Source organism: Parus major, chromosome 6 (genome assembly GCF_001522545.3).
Source record: "Parus major isolate Abel chromosome 6, Parus_major1.1, whole genome shotgun sequence".
NCBI classification, from domain to species: domain Eukaryota; kingdom Metazoa; phylum Chordata; class Aves; order Passeriformes; family Paridae; genus Parus; species Parus major.
This window is the reverse complement of record NC_031775.1, coordinates 13,289,945-13,304,638: the sequence shown is the minus strand read 5'-3', so window position 1 is coordinate 13,304,638 and position 14,694 is coordinate 13,289,945. Positions and strand designations below refer to the sequence as shown.

General features: G+C 39.7%; 1 protein-coding gene across 1 annotated transcript; it reads right to left on the bottom strand.

Moving 5' to 3' along the window:
• Positions 1-4,525: 4,525 nt before the first annotated feature.
• Positions 4,526-12,661, bottom strand: NPY4R2 (neuropeptide Y receptor Y4-2). The gene is made up of 2 exons (XM_015632415.3): positions 12,511-12,661; positions 4,526-6,999 (listed from the first exon to the last, which is right to left on the bottom strand). Exon 2 carries the CDS (start codon positions 6,881-6,883, stop codon positions 5,750-5,752), a length of 1,134 nt encoding a protein of 377 aa, XP_015487901.1. The 5' UTR covers positions 6,884-6,999; positions 12,511-12,661; the 3' UTR covers positions 4,526-5,749.
• Positions 12,662-14,694: the final 2,033 nt, after the last annotated feature.

Here is a 14,694-nt window from a genome sequence, read left to right as displayed (position 1 = left end):
GTGCTAGCCAGCTTCTGCTATTTTTATAGCCTGGGAACCTTCCCAAACCATAGCCCTGGGGGTACATGTGCGTTATGCTCCTGCAGCAGTCTGTGTATTTATAAGTTTAAACAAAAGTCTCTGCTTGACTGTGTAAATTCCCTTGAGTTTAACATAAGAGCTGAGAAGACCATAACTTTCCTGTGTTTTTCAGCTCTCTACTGTGAATGCAGGGTCTTTCAGAAAGTTCAGGAACTTTTCTACAATCGATCTTTAACATAAAGAACTATATGATGCATATAAATAATTTTAGTCATCAAGTCAGCCTATCAACCAGATGAATCAATGCTCAATAGCTTACTAAAGGCATGGCATCAGACAAGTGCATTTTACATGCAACCACCTTGTAGAAATGGAATCAAGACAAATACTTATGAGTGATGAAGTAGTATTTGCCCACTAGCTCCCAAAGGGGAGGACACATATTCCCATAGACTGGATAAGGAACACAGTAATTCATGAACTGAAGTTACGATATTCAAAGGACAGAATATTTTTCCAGGAATTTAAGAACAAAACCTAGTCCTAGTTTAAAGAGTTACAGTGAAAGTTCTATGTTCTCTGTTAGCATGCCTTTTGACTGAAAATCCAACTTTCTACTGTTGGTTTGCATCTTGTGGTACACCACTAAAAGTATTTATTCATATTATTATTATTATTATGCCATAATTTTATGTGTATAGTGGCTATTTTTTTTTTTAGTATTTTATCTGGTAATCTGTGTTGTAATTTCTATTGAACAAAATTCTATCATATGTGATGAATTCTATAGCACTATTTAACTGAATATTGTTTTACAAAGGGGTGGTGGGTCTCATCAGCTAAAGTTCTATAAAGAACAACATAAAATTTCAACATAGGTTTCCATCATACAATCTCTGTGCTGCTACTGGGTTTCATATGAGCATTTATTGGAAGGACAACAAAACAATTCTGACTAAGGCCTAATGAGCATTGTCTGGCAGGAAAGGCATGGTACAGAAGTATAAATCTCAGGCTTATTCTACTTATGACTTCCTGAGTTCAAAGAAGTGACTTTACAGAGCAAACTGAGAAAGGGAGGGAAGGTCATAAAAGCTCTGTGGATTCTGATGCTCATACAATATAAATCCAGATTACACATCATGCTAAGCATCAGCAATTTACATTGAAATCAATACTGGTATGAAAATCAGGCCAGTGTTTGATCGATAGGAAACGTGAAGAGAACCACCTGTAAAATGAAATTCCAGGTGATCTCGTGAGAAGACACATGGGTCAAAGCAAAAGGATCTCTGAAGTGGTCCTCAGGGTATGACATCTCATTTCACAATAATGTCCCACAGACTGTCAGTCCTCTGATGTGTGTGAGCTCTGTGTTTGCACAGTGCAAACCTGCTCTGCAGATATGCCTGCCAAGCACTGCAGCACTTTGTGCCACACACCTCCAGTCCAGGCAGGCACGTGCTGCTATTGCACTCTTCCCTTGTGTGTGCAAGAGAAATAAACCAAACCTGCTTACAGCACAATCTGCACTCGTTTCTAGGACCTTGGTTTACTTTATGTCAAGCCAGGTAACCCAGGTCAGAAAAAATTGCCAGTACTTTTAACCTAGTCAAAGCACTTTATGAAGGTCAGTAAAATTTTGTTAAATGCCCCACATTGGTTTTCATCTTTCTGGCTGTGGTTCTGGTCAGGGTTCAGTGCCACATAGGACCCACCTTCCTGTTCAATCTGAAAAGTCTGTGAAGATGATATCAGTTCTGGAATCAGAATATTCCAGTGTTCCATGTTGAATTTTTGGTACTTGCATGTCTTCCATTGTTGGCTGCACTGCATCATCCTTCAAAATAATGTGTCAAATTACTAACCTTCCACATTTCAGTGGCTCTTATCACACCATACACTTGCTTTCTCTTGATAAACACTAGTTGAGGACTACATCTTATGTATTTTTTACTATGAAGAGTATTACAGCATTTTACAAAAGCAGGCAGAGAAGTGACACAGACGGTATTACTTTATTTGTTATTATAAGATTCCCTGCAGTGTGTTACTTATATCACAAGAAATAAGTTGTTCTCTTGCTCTGAAACCTTACTGTCCTCTTATAATGTGTCACAAGAGGCAAGATTATGAAAAACTATTTTTTAAAAAGGCAGTGTAAGGTCTTAAAATTGTAGAAACTCATGATTTGCACAACTCCTGCCTTGTCCAACATTGCTTTGTCACTCAGTAGCAGAACTTTAAAGAGTTTACACAAAACCATCACTGTATATGATGAACACAAAAATGCTCAATGCTTCTTACACATTAACAGGATCTGCTATTTACAGATGGATAAGAGGTATGTAAGCTGGTTCTGTTTGTTACCTTCTGCTGGGACCAAAGAAACCTAGCCTCCCTTGGCTGCATAAAGCCTCAAAGTGACAAATAAAATGGCTTTTTCAATTATGCAGGCATAATTCCACCCAGCCTTGTGACTTTGCTTTCTAAGGGAACAGGGAACAGTTGCTAGAGAAGTTCTTGAAAACTGACAGGTTACTATCCTCTGCTGCATTTGTGCACAGCAGCATACGCCTTGGTGTATGCACAGAGTGAAGAATTGGTACAGGCACCTTTCCTGTGACATATTCAGTCCTTTGGTACCTAGATATATTTATTTTTCTGTGTTTTCTTTAAAGTTTATTTAGTTACTTTGGAAATTTTAGAGGTTGAAAAACATGTATCTCAGGATGGTAAGCAGATGGACAGACTGCAGCTGGATGGGAGTTCTGAGGATCTGCATTTTTGCAGTTAGATGTATGGGTGCAGTTTGATGGCTTTTAGTGTTTAAATCCTGTAGTTTATGCAGTCCAAAGTCAGTTAGCAATGAACAGTAGTTGACTCCAAACTTGACACTTTGCTTAATCACAAGAGGAAGAAAACATCTGTTTGTTTGTCTGTGTTTGTGTAAAGCTGGATCTGCTTGCTTTATGTATCTACTTGTGTTCATGGAAACAAATTACATTTTGTGAATTGCAGTTAAACAGAGTGTCAGATCTCGCTCATATTTCTACCCTGTGCAGGAAGAACTCGGATCTGATGCACAATGCCAGTGCACAGATCTAGTGGCAGGTCTCTGATGCACTGTAAGTGCTTCACCAAATGTTTTCACCTAGAACTACTGACAAAGTCAGGTTCGTGCAAGTGCAAATGCTAAAGGTAATTGTGGTTCCATTTAAGACACTGGTGCTTGAAAAGTTACATACTTAAGACCATGTATCAGATAATCTTCTGTGTTCATCTTTAGCAGAGTATTCTTACAATAGCTTTACAGACACCTTAACCAGCTAAATGCTGGAATTATAACAAGTGTGAAAAACAGGCAGAATTACTCAATTACTTCAATTGATTCTAACTGCAAAACAATGACAAAGTTGAAACAGTATTTAAGCCTTGAAGTAATATAACACAGTTTTGGTATAACTCACACTGATTAGGAGGAGCTACTGTATTTTGTGCTACTCAGCATCCCATGGTGGTTTTGGCTACAGTAGCAAATTCAAGATGCATCTAAGATAAAATAAGAGTCCTCTTGTTCTGTGTTTCTAGTAGACTCAATGTCCAGTCTACCAGAAATCACATTGCATGCAAACTAATCAAGAGAAACTTCTCGGCATACCATAGCAAGTAACAAAGGAAAAAAAATATAATCAAGATGGAATCCATTTTAAAAAAGCAAAAATGTCTTGCCACATAGGTGAGGAAGATACAAAAGGTAATCACACACAAAGTCTCTTACTAAGATATACAGGTTCTGGCCAGAATTACAGGGGTGGCTGCATCAAAAAAAGCTTCTGCTGTAAGATTCTGCCCACAAGAATTCGAGGCCAAACTTCAAGTTTTACCACTGAAATCTGTGCACCCAGCTCATGGCAAGGTGTTAACTTCTATTTCTCCCAGCTGGGGACATGATCCCATACTTACTGATAGCTCTTGCTGCCTTATAACATAGGGTTTAGCTCTTGTCCTCAGATATTCTGCCCAGCATCCATATTCCTGTCAGTTCACAGCATGGGAAGCCTTTTCCTCACCTATCTTTATACCAATTTGTCTAATCAGAGATCTGCCAGCTAAGGAATTTCTAGTTGTTTGCATAACTTACACTGGACACCTTCAGCTCCATGCAAACCTACCGACTGCAACAAGTAACCATTGCTTATCATAGAGCAATTCATGTTGGAAATTACCTCAGCTGACCACCTAGTCCAGTCTTCTGCTAAGGTTAGTTTAGCAAATCAGGACAGAATATGCTTCAACATTTCATTATCATTGAACCAGTTGGTCTCCTTTTTGCACTTGCTACCTGTTTTGTTTAGTTTTGTTTTTTAAATCTGTCCCTCAGTATGGCCTTCTTGGGCAGCCTTGATTTCTCAGTAGTCACTGAGCAATTTCTCTGGCTCCAGAGGTTAAAATGAATTTATAGTTTGTAGGTTTCATGAACAAAGGTTACAAATAACACAGCTGTGAAAAAATATGACCTTCATTTTACTAGAGCAATTGACAGTACTCCCTATTTACATGTGGCTTGGCTTCAGCCTGACCTGGATTCCACCTGTGTATTTTCATTGACCTTCTATTGATTTGTTGGAATTTCGGCTTCACCTGTGTTGCTGATGCCAGTGAGCAGGACTGATATCTGACATCGGGTTTTATCTTTTAAGAAAACTGAAATTCTTCATTCATATGCTTATTTCTTTGGAAGTGTATCCACTCTGGAAATACATGAATTCCACAAACATATTTTCATGGTCATTCTGACTTTTCTGAATAAGACACTTTGCAATTAAAGTACCAAGAAGATGGTGAAGCAGAATGTCACGTTGCTACCAAGTCCTGGAACATCTCCTGTAATCTGGCCATCTTGTGCCATCATGGTGTGAAGTTTCAGCATTGCAGAGCTTTTTGATGGACAGCAGTGAGAACTGACTCATTTTCATGTAGATCTACAACTGTTTCTCATGTACTTAAAAATAGTTCTCAGTATCATCTCAATGTATTTTGAGTTTAATCCATCAAGTAACATTTTTGTTTGCTGCCAACCCTCATAAGTGTCTATCTTCTTTACATACCAGGATCTTTGTTTCTTATCTCTACTTGCAGAGGCAATGACTATTCTCAAGCCTATGGCAGAGTGAAGTTTCATAGAAATAAGCAGCTGTTTCATGTGAAGATTTGAAAGATTGCTGTTACTTAATGGGCTGTGAGAGGTGGTAAAGCAAAAACAAATTTATATTTACGTATCTCTGTTCCGCTGGTGTGTCAGCTGTGCATAAAAAATCTTACTAATACTGAAAAACTGAGAGTCTTCTCCAACATAACTTCTGGCAGCCCGCAGTGCTGAAACTGACAATCTGGTTTTCTACTGCAGCCATGGTGGAGAGAGGAGTTCCACTGATGAACCCCATGTCAACCTCTGTGCAGCCACAGCTGAGTTACTGATCTTAGAGCAGCTGCTCATACATCAGCCCAGTGTCCTCTGTGTCTGTCCCACCTCACTGACACGAAAAGCTTGTGCACCACAGCAGCAGCTGTGAACATTTACATTACTTTGCTTGCTCTTCCAAAAATCAGGTAGTCATGGGGTCCTGTTGACATCCCAGCTCTGGCATCACCAGTTGGTTTATACACCCACAGGTAATAGTTGGTGTGTGGTGTCAGTGTACCCTTCTGAAATGTTTTCTGCTCGTTAGATAGAATTGTGCCTGCAGTTCAACACCAGGGACCCCTTGGAAATTTCAGTCTGCATGGTGGATAAAGGCAAATGATCATATTCTTCCATTGAGGCTGTGACTGAATTATGCTGGCAGCTCAGAATCAATGACTTCACTTCTTTTTTGAAGTTGCTGTTTAGGAAACCATAGATAACAGGGTTGACACAGGTGGAAGCCATAGCTACCAGATGGCACAACGAAAAGATCAGGTTGTGGTGGCAAGGCGAAATGATTTTGTAATTCCAGTCCACGATGGTGTTGAAAACATGCAGTGGTAGCCAGCAAACAGCAAAAGCAGCAACCATTGATGCTAACAACATGTTTATCCTTCTCAGCTGGACAGCTCGGTTGCTGTACTCACTCTTCTCAAACATGTCCTTCCTCTTCTGCAGGCGTAAGTAGATACGCAGGTAGCAAAGGATAATGAAGAACAGAGGGATGCAATATTGCAGGAGCAGTAAAGTGGTAGTGTAGATAAGTTTGTGCTGCTCAGAAGGCCACGAGTTGATACATATTGCCTTATCAGTGGAAAAATTCATGAAGTGTGAGAGCTGCTCATACAACTCATTGGACAGGATGGATGTGGTCAAAAAGGGTAGGGACATGAGACATGCTAAAGTCCAAATCACTCCAATTCCTAGGTAGGCTTGGGAGGTATTTGGCCTCCAGCCAGTCGGGTTTATGATGAGCTGGTGTCTTTCCAGAGCAATAAGGACTAGGGAAAGAATTGACACTGTCACAGTTGTGCACTGAGTGAAAGAGGTCATTTTGCACATGACTTCTCCAAATATCCAGTAGTCCATCATGGTGTAAACAACGGTGAAAGGCAGACAGACAAGACACATAAACAAGTCTGAAATTATTAAGTTGGAAATTAGGATATTGGTGACATTGGCCTTTTCCTTCTGCCTGGCAATGACAGCAATCAGACAGATGTTTCCCACAATGCCCAGAACAGTCTCCAAGCTGTAAGAGGTGGCCAGAAAGACGGTAAGGTCGGTGATGTTCATGCACTGATTAGAAATGTTCATAGGAAAGCTTCGGCTTGAGCTCCAGTTCTTGCTGATCAGGAAATGAAAAACGTCATTAACAGCCCTTGTCTTATTCATCCTGGATCCCAAAATATTTATCCAAAAGGGTGGTAGTCAAACACAGTCTGAGTCTTCTGGAGCCAGCCTAAAAGCGTTATATCTGTTCTGTCTGGCTGTGGAAGGTCTGGGTATATCTGCAAAAGAAAGGAGAATAAAAAATATTTTTAGTTATGCTTCAAGAAATTAATCAAAAGGGTAAGGAGGGAGACAGGGAAGCAAATGCCAGGGATTCTGTGTATATTCTGCAGCTCCCTCTTACACAGTTTATTAGATCATAAAATGGAGCGCTTTGCTACATTGTGGTATGAAAGTCTGTGCAACTCTATTGAATTATGACCATGTTTATTCATCATGAGGTTGTCCCATGGATTTAAGAACATCTTAACTTATTTATTTCACTCAGTGCAGTATCTTGAACATCACTAATGCAGTAGAGTGGTGATACAAGAAAACTGAATCAAAACCCACCCAGGGTAAGAATTCTGTGCAATTCTGGTTTTGCAAGGTTCTGATCCAAAACTGGGCAGAGGGCATTGTGAGCTAAATTTCAATGTGAAAAGCAGGATATATTAGGTGCACAAAGCCAACATTAAAATATCTTCTGTTAAATGCATTTGTAATTGCAGCCAGAACTCACATTTGTGCGAGACAATCACCATGCAAAAATTCAGGCTCATCCTCTGGAGGGATATCATGGGAAAATTTTAAAAAAAGTCTAAAATATTTCAAAATAATTTCAACATTTTCCAGTTTCTACACAGCTGTGATAGGTCATGGGAACTGCAGTCCAAATTTGTTGATTCCTCATTCCGAATGAACTCTAGTGCCTACGAAGCACTGATATCTCCCCTAACCTGACCATGACAGGGTTTATCAGAAATACAGTCCAGTTGCCTGATTTTGGCTTTAAGAGTGAGTGGTTTTGATAGTGTCTTTTAATTCCTTCTGGGAAGATTTTTATTAATTCTCCCTCAGCATAATTTTGCTTTTTTTTTTTACAAGTTTGTTGTAAAAGCATGTTCTGTCTGCCAGACAGTGTTCCTGCACAGACAGATAGGTCTGCTTCATAATCCCTGCTGCAAGCCATGAGCTGGGACTTTCAGTGGGATTCAGGGAGCTGAACCCATGGAGTTAATTGGTGTTGCACACTTTTGGAAATCTCAGTCACAGAACTGCCTCGACTCTTCCAGATGACTCCTGTGAGCCATAGCAAAGGCTGCTTTATAATCCTGACCCTCAAGTCCAAATCCTCTGTGTCCAGGAATCAAAGAAAAAGAAATCTGACTCTGCTGGGAGTTCTCATCAGGCCAGAGGCAGTTCCATGCTGTATAAAGGCTTGTAGTATGAAAAGTAAATAAATATTCGGGGAATGACACTATTTAACCACTGCATGACCCTCTCCTCAGTGATTAAATATCACTCAAGCAAGTTTGTGAGGTGGTGAAAAATATCTGAGATTCAGAAAAAACCAACTGATCAAGATATGAATACATAAATAACACAGTATAGTGAGCTTATCACTTCAATAGAGCAGCATTCATTGCTGAACAACTGCATGCCTAAAGATAACCAGTACTGTACAAAAAAACACCCACTATCCTATATCTTTTTATTTGCCTTGCCTTTCCCATTATGAATTTCATTGTTTCTAGAGATGTTGCCTCTCAGGAGCTGTAGAAAGCAATAAGTGTGCATTAAATGAAAGGATTCTTTGGGATCATAGTTCTGCTTGATCAGCAAAAATAAATGACTTCAGTAAATTCTTTTGTTATTTTGCTAGACCTGTTGATTTATCTAACTGTATCTCTCTCTATCTTTCTGTCATCTATCCTTATACAGTCTTTCATTTCCTCAGTAATTTAAATAGTTTAAATATTAAAGAGGGGCAAAGAAAATTTTCCAAATTGAGAATATAGGCATGACTCCTGTCCACTCATTTTTTGTGTTGTTGACCAATCCATGTGAACAGATTGATACATTTTCTGGAAGAATAACAAGAGGCAATGGTGATGTATGGATTCCATATTCACGTATGGGGAGGGTATGGTGGTCTGTTTCAGTGTGAAAATGGATATAGAATGGAAACCCTTCATCCAGCCCCAGAGTTTTTAATGGTTGCTGGCCAGTGGAGATGCTGCAAGTGAAACAGAGCAAAGGGATTGGCAGCTTGCAATATTATTTTGTACCAGTCAGAAGAGATAAGTCCTGGCATTTGGACAGGACAAATAGATTTTGCTGTAAACAAAACACATGAGCTTTTTACTACGGTTCCAGCCTCATGTCCTTAGCTACAGTATCCTCAACAACAAACACATGGTTCTCTTTTGTTGTTTGAAAAATATGAAAATATGTGAAGTTATTACAAACATCTGTGTCCACAGAGTAAGCCCTCTCAAGGGTCCCAGACTCTTTTGGACATGCTGAAGCATCAGTGAGAACTACTAATGCTGAAAGAAATAAAAAAGGAAAGTGGTGGAGCCACCTGAAAAGCAGAAGCCACAGGTTTATGGAGCACATTTCCCAGAGAAATACCAAAGACTGAGCGTGGCTGTGTGTTTGTCACTGATGGTAATTGTGGAGATGAAGAGCATCTCTGAAGGCTCTCAGTGTGTGTTGTTGGAGCTCCCTCTCTTTTAACACCTTGCATTCTGTGGTTTTCCCCACCAGGTGACTGCAGGCACGTCCTGACGGTCCTGCTCAGAGGTAAATAAGGAATTATCACCCACAGATAAGGGAATTGTGAGAGGGAGACAGGACATGAGTTGTCTGGTGTCTCAAGGGAACCTGTGATGCACAATGAGATGCTTTTAACCACCTGCCAACCTGATGTCTTGGGAAAAGTCAATGCACAGATCACCTGTGTCTGTAGTGCTCTTTAACTCTTGTTCCCTAATGTAAAAAGCAGTCCCAGAAAAACAGAGAAATAAATATTGCAGTGACCTTACACTTATGCATCCTATTATGGTATCCTTGGGTGGTGGATCCTCAAGGATAGTCACAGCCAAATGATGTGTTTGACTTTCAAGGTGTTTGGCTGCCATTCAGTTCATTCTAAACCCTGAGCCAGTAAAAAGCAATGTGTGCATATTCTGTTTAGACATTTGAATCAAAGGTGAGCTAATACACCAAGTCACCAGTGCAGTGGGAACAAAGGTGTTAGTCCCCTCATTGTATTGAAGGTTTGTTGATTACCACGGAAAACATAGCAATGAGATTATGGTCTAAGAAAAAACAGCTTTTTCCTCCAGAAAGTGAAGCAATATTTACTTGGCTTGTAGGAGTAAGTATATCTCCTAAATCAGTTTGCTGAGGGAGAGCAGGGGAAAGATTTTTGCTTATTTTTTGCTCATTTGTTTTTAAAGAAGAAAGAGGAATCCTGTTCAGAACTTTTCATGATTATTGGGAAAGAGTTCAGTAACAAAAACTAAGATGTTCATGAGAGTTTCTTCTCCAGTTAATGCAGCATGAGACAGTTTCTCTAAAAAGCAAGTGTCACAAAAATCTGCAGCAAATTAACAGGATACAGAAGGAAGAAGAGAATGAGCTGTCAGATTTAATCTTAGTGCAAGTTAAATTCCCTACATTCATCTTTTGTAGACATTTATCACTCTTCTGTTTGTGTTGGAAGCAAGGAAGAAGAGCAGGCAAAGTTTGAAGGGTTTGTCTTGGTGAACAGAACAGCCTTCTAAACTAGCAAATGTCACTCAGCTTGTCTCAAAAACAACAAACCAAATTATTACTTGTCAGCTCAACAGTCTTGCCCTCAGGGCATTATCCTATATTTCCCAGAAAAAATCCTCAAAGGAAAGGGAATTCTGCAGAAATTAGTCAGGAAAGAAAATATAACCCTCGGTGGGTTTCAAGGAGACTCCTAGACCATAAGTGGCTTAGAGCAGTTAATGCATGACTGCTCTTTTGAGAGACCTCTGGACACAAAGACATCCTGTGAAAACCCCTATAAAAACTTCTTTCCTGGAGGCAGGATAAAGCAGGGGACTGCTGCAGATGCTGGGCTCTATGTGCCCACTGGAAAAGAGTGGGTCATTTTTGCAAAGCTGATCATGATCATCCACTGCCTGTAATCAAGTAACAGTCTCCATAGTCTGATGGACAGTGAAAGCCGATTTCCACATCAGACATTAGTCAAAGAAAAAACATGTTTGCAGTGTCTGGCTTCATTATCTGGTACTTAGAAGCACTTGATTATTTACCTCAGAGCCTAACTAGTTGCTCAAACATCTGCTGCTTTCAGTCCATAAGACATTCTGAAAGAAGCGATTCCTAAAAAAGATGAGGTGATTATATCACTTATTTAAAGGGTTACAGCAATTACTGGGAGTAAAGCTGCCTGTTGTCTGTAGAGAAAAAAAAAAAAAAAAAGGAGCAATGGAAATGTTCAATAGAATGCCAGAATTCATATTCCAGATATTAATTGAAGTAGTACAAACTGACTGACAGTCGTACCCCCTTTTGGCTGCCAATGCCATTATTTCAGTAAAGCAGATTTTCCCTGTTTAGCCTTACAGACTCAAGAAAAGTTAAAAATCATTTGGCTATTATTACAGCTTCCCAGGAAAACAACACTTAAGTAGAAGAGGACACATGTCACTGAGTTTGCACAGATATCCCACAACAGGGTTAAATCCATAAGGGATTTGGTACAGTGAAAGTTAACGATGGACTCGTCACCTCTTTTTAACTCTGTATTGCAAAAATATTGGGAGAAACCCTCTTGGGTCATTGAAAAATCCATATAATATAAAAATGTCTAGAACCTGTATAATTAGGGCATAGAAAAACTTGTGTACATTAACATGTTACAAGTCCATAACATAAGGGGTGGTATAAATATTCAAGAAATTGAATCCTTTTCCCTCTCTCACATCTGCATGTTTTCAGAGGGAAACCTTTTGGAGCTTACGAAATTCTGTTATGAGTTAATCTTCTCTGATCCCATAGAAAGAAGGGAAGTTTTACCAAAGCTTTTATTTTTTGTACAGAAGTTTTACTCCAGCTTTTTATTTTCTGATTAAATTTATAACAACCTTGACAAAGACATGGAGCCACCTCACAAAAGTAAAATGTGAACAGCATATCAGCAGACTGGAGAATGGTAGTTAGTCCCTGATTTTTAAGAGCAATGGCCTTAGTGATGTGTCTGCTACCCAAGAGAAAAAGAAATACATTTTTACAAAGGTGATCTTCACCAAAGGTGAATCCATAAAATATTGGAATGGGCACCTTAGCAGACAGTCAGGATATCTGGAGAGTGATGTGCTGTGTCCTGTCTGAAGCTCATTAGTTGTGTGAGGACCAAGAAATCTCAGAGACTAAGAGATAAGAAGGGTTTTCCAGCAACCAGAGGCACCCAGGAAGGTTCTTCCTGTCACACCACAGGGTGGCAGGGAGACACTGAACTGCAGAGCCCCCCAAGAAGCTGCCATCTCCCTATTGCACCCCAAAAGGCAAGAACCTTTAGCAAAGCTCTGCTCAGTAGATACAAGGGTTGGGCCTTTCATGACAAGTCAAACAGTCTTGATTTATCAAACATAGTCATCTGCTTTTTTAACAATAACAGGTGATAACTTTAATAAAGAGATGTGAGCTCTTGACAATCAGAAATAGATAATTTAGAAAATTCTTACCAGTTACTGATGGAGAGAATCAGTGCTGTTGGTGCACATTTCTGTTCTGGAAGAAAGCAGAAATGTTGTAGGAGTGAAGTAAGATCTTCTGTGCCCTAGCAATGTGGGAGAGAAGCTCTGCTGGCTGTTTCTGTAGGTAATTTGGATGGCATCTCTCTCCCTCTCCCCCTCTCTCTCCCGCCCTCTGTCCTTCCCTCCCTTCAATTTAGCCAATGAATTCTGCTTTATGATTATGGTCTGACTTTGAAGTTCTGGCTCCCTCTGCTGTTGTATAAATATACAAATTCTAGGGATACTTGGGAGGAATAAAACTTCAGAAAAAATTGTGAAGTATCTGATGCCCCCCTTCTCCACATAAGTGTGATCTCAAGTGAAAACAAAGAGACAAAATACAGACCTAGAGCTAATCCTGTTCTCCTTGCTGAGGCAAGATTTCTGTAGGGCTCCAAAGAGGATTTTGCCTGATACTTAAGAGGCCAGTACCCATTTTCTCAGATTTTCCATTCCATCACAGACAGATGTTTAAATTTTCTTTTAGAAGAGTGAACTACAAGTCCTTAGATTGTGAAAAGGGAAGAGGCACACTGATAGTCAGGAAAAGAACTCAGAAATTAAAGAGTACTGAGAAAGGTGGAAATAAAGGGGGGAAAGGGATTTGCAAAAGTGCCAGATTTCTGTGATTTTTTCCTCCCAGGTCTTTCTCATCAAAAACCAAGATAGAAATCAGAGTTGCAAATTTTTCTCTTGCACTGGGAAAACACACAAACAGAATATTTCCAACAGCTATACCAGAATAAACTAATTTTGGTCTTTATATAAAAATGGTCTCAAGCTATGGTCAGCTGTAATTAGTCCAGTGGCTAATGATGCTCTGGAGCCTTTCTAAAGTTGTGATAAGCAGTTGTAGAAAATAGGTATTTTTGTTTGTAGGCATGTGGTATGTTAACAGAAATCAAATGTTTCAATATCAGAATAAGTGGCAGCTCATATGAAATAAACTAGCAGTGAAAACAGTTTTTAATTTATACTGTACTTTTTCTTTCATGTTTTTTCTGGTAACAGTTATTAAAGATATGATCATCTACTTCAAGAATTTAGCAGACAGTTTTCAACATTAGAGAAATAATCAAAGCAGAAGTAGGGATATAGGGTTTTTTGGCATTTCTTATGTCCTATAGTACAGAGAAGCCTAGAACTGAAATATATATCATCAACTGTGTAAGCTGGACAGTTGTCCACAGTTAATGATTTTTAAATCAGGGGTTGCTTGAGCTGCTCGTAATTATGTTACTTTTTTTTTTCCAGCCTCCTTTTCAGAGGCTTTATTATCAACTAGTTTGAACCAGCACCCCATATCCCGACATTTCCCCTTCACCCCGGCACCTCTGAAGGAGATGAGCTTTCCGATCTGGTGATGGAAAAGGACATGCAGGCTGTGCTCAGGATGAGAAAGCATTAGCCCACACAGATCTTGAGCTTCTGGCCAGCTTTGCAGGAAGTAGAAGATTCTTCCTATCTTGCTGGAGACAGAGAAGCTGAAATTATTTATTTGGCTGGCCTGTAAACTTCTGTTTCTTCCCTAATTTATTTATCATATGTTTATTTGTACTGCTGTTCAAAGCATTAAAGAAAGGGGAGGAAAACCATTAGGAAACAGCAGGCCTTTTCCTGAGGGATATTTGTATTTGTGAAGCTGTTCTTCTGCTCCCCTCAGCTGTAGCATTCCTTAGCCAGGCATGCCTCCACACCTTCCAAACATTTAAAGATATATTGCGCCACTTTTATCATGTCTCAATTCAGACATTTGGGAGAGCTTGCAAACCAGCAAATAAACCTCTGCTCTCTTCCTAAAGTCAGTAGAGAGCAGCTGTATCACTGTTCCTGAAACACTGCTCAGGGCTCTGATGGCCAGGGATCAGGAAATGACTTAGCCACCAGTATCTTGCTATGTCATCTGGGACTTGACAGATTTTTAGGATGAACTTCTCCAGCAAGGTTCTGGCCATTTTGGTGAGGTGAATGGGCCTGCATTAGAGTCCTGTTACACACATGTTCTTTCTGCATCATATCCAAACTGCAGGGTTAAAATGCTCACTATTAATAATCTGATTTGGGATTTGGGAGCAGCACTTGGGTCATTCCAACCCTGCAGACATTCATGGGGCTGGGACTTACCTGCATCAG

Coding starts and splice junctions, on each gene's coding strand:
- NPY4R2 (XM_015632415.3), bottom strand. CDS start 6,883: ATGAATAAGACAAGGGCTGTTAATGACGTTTTTCATTTCCTGATCAGC.